Source organism: Nematolebias whitei, chromosome 23 (assembly GCF_014905685.2).
Source record: "Nematolebias whitei isolate Nwh7 chromosome 23, NemWhi1, whole genome shotgun sequence".
Lineage (NCBI taxonomy): Eukaryota > Metazoa > Chordata > Actinopteri > Cyprinodontiformes > Rivulidae > Nematolebias > Nematolebias whitei.
In genome coordinates this window covers 16,901,844-16,903,716 of record NC_056520.1, presented here as the reverse complement: position 1 = coordinate 16,903,716, position 1,873 = coordinate 16,901,844, and the positions used below count along the sequence as shown (strand labels likewise).

The following is a 1,873-nucleotide window of genomic DNA, read 5'->3' as shown; positions in this document are numbered from 1 at the left end:
GGGTTTTTTTTTTTTTTTTTTTTTTTTTTTTAATAAAAGTGCGCACTTGAGTTCCAGTGGTTCCCAACACTGGTCCTTGAGGAACACCATCCTGCATGTTTTAGTAGTTTCCCTGCTTTGACTTGATTTGAATGAATGGGTGATCAACAGGCTTTAGCAGAACTTCAGGACGTAATAAAATCTCTGAATCAAGTGTGTTGGAGCAGGGAAACAACTAAAACATGCAGGATGGCGTCCCTCAAGGACCAGGGTTGGGGCCTAATAAGTTAGTCTAATGGCGCAGGTGAGTGTTGCACCTTGAAGAAGCCCTTGCAGCCCTCGCAGGTGCGCACTCCGTAGTGCTGGCAGGCTGCGTTGTCCCCGCACACCGCGCACAGCCCCTCCGAGCTCAGCGCCCCACGGCTCGCGCACGCCTCCATGAAGTGCGGTCGGTGCGTGAGCTGGAGGGGACGAGGAATCAAACCCGCGCCGGGCTGCTCCAGCTGCTGGCGCGCGTCCAGGTTCACGGACACCTGCAGAGATCCGTCCAGTTTCACGTGGCACGCGGACAAAGTCTGCGCTCTGTGCTGTTTGAGGGAGAAGAGGGAAAACCTGGACAGCGGGTTCTTCCGGTGCGCCGCGGACAAATAGTCCTGCCGGAAACTGTACAGGGAGCCCGGTTCGTCCCAGAGGTGTCCCGGGGGAGGCTGGAAGGTCGTGATGGAGGCGTGCGGGGAATAATACACTGATCCCGGTGGGGAGAGCAGCTCATCCGGCGGCGGGTACCGCGGACACCCGTCCTCCACCTTGACGCACGGCAGCTCCCCTTGGACCTGCATCTGGAAGAGGCAGGGCGGCTTCACGTCGAACCCGGAGCCGTAACCGTCCGGGAGCGGCGCGAACCCGGGTCCGGCCGCGGACACCTCGCTGTTCGTTAGATCCATGCTGAACTTGACAAACTCCGGGGTGAGGAACTCGCAGCTGCGCTCCCCCGCGGCGCTGGCTCCGGGTGGAGAGGAGCCGAGCTGGGTCTGGACGCACGGCATCGCTGCAAACAGCACAGCCCTCTTCTCACACCGTCTCGAACCTCTTGTCCTTTCTTTTACGCACAGAGTTTACCTTCACTTTAAAGGCGCTCTCCTCTTTAGAGAAATATATTTAGTAAACTCACCAACTTCGGAATTTAGCCAAGAAAAGTAGAGGTGACAAGACCCCAGACTTTTATCTAGAAGGGGGAAAAAAGTGACATGAATCCAATTTCCTGGAAATGTTCGGCTGCTTCCTGCACGCTCTGCCTGCAGACTGCCTGCTGCAGTCATCCACAATGCGCTTTGGTTTACGCGCTGCGCAGTGCTGTGCCAAACCCCTTTACGCACAAACCGCAGAGGGTGGCGCGCTGTGTGTGCATGCGCGTTTTTGTTTCAGGTTACATTGTGGGGACCAAAGCCAGGTCAGGAACAGTCTCGTTGGGTGGTTATGTGTTAGGTTAACTAGTAGTAGCCACTAATAGTTTACCATTACTAATAGGCAGTGGTGGGATGTAACCAAGTGTAGGTACTTAAGTCATCACTGCACCCTGTATTCACTGGTTAACTGGACATAATTAACTTCATACAGACTATCCCACTGGTACATTTTCATCTTTAAATCACTTCTTGGTCTGCTGCCTTCATACATCTCCTCCTACATGTCTCTGCGTGAGTGCAGCTACAGCGTGCGCTCGCTGGACATTATTACCTGCAGTGTTCCCTCAGTGAGGACTGAACTAGGCAAAGGGTCTTCTCCTACTCCGCTCCTGTTTCCTGGAATATCTTACAAAAAGATCTAAAGCTCTCGACCTTGACCTCTCTAAGTGGCTTCAAACATTTAAGTTCCTGGCAAAAACCAATGCAGA

General features: G+C 53.6%; 1 protein-coding gene across 1 annotated transcript in view; it reads right to left on the bottom strand.

Moving 5' to 3' along the window:
- LOC119428897 (nuclear receptor subfamily 4 group A member 2-like) overlaps positions 1-1,025 on the bottom strand; it is an 11,339-nt gene extending 10,314 nt beyond the window's left edge. The window contains exon 1 of the mRNA XM_037696592.1: positions 297-1,025. Within this exon, the coding sequence (XP_037552520.1) occupies positions 297-1,025 (729 nt within the window). The remainder of the gene's footprint in view (positions 1-296) is intronic.
- Positions 1,026-1,873: the final 848 nt, after the last annotated feature.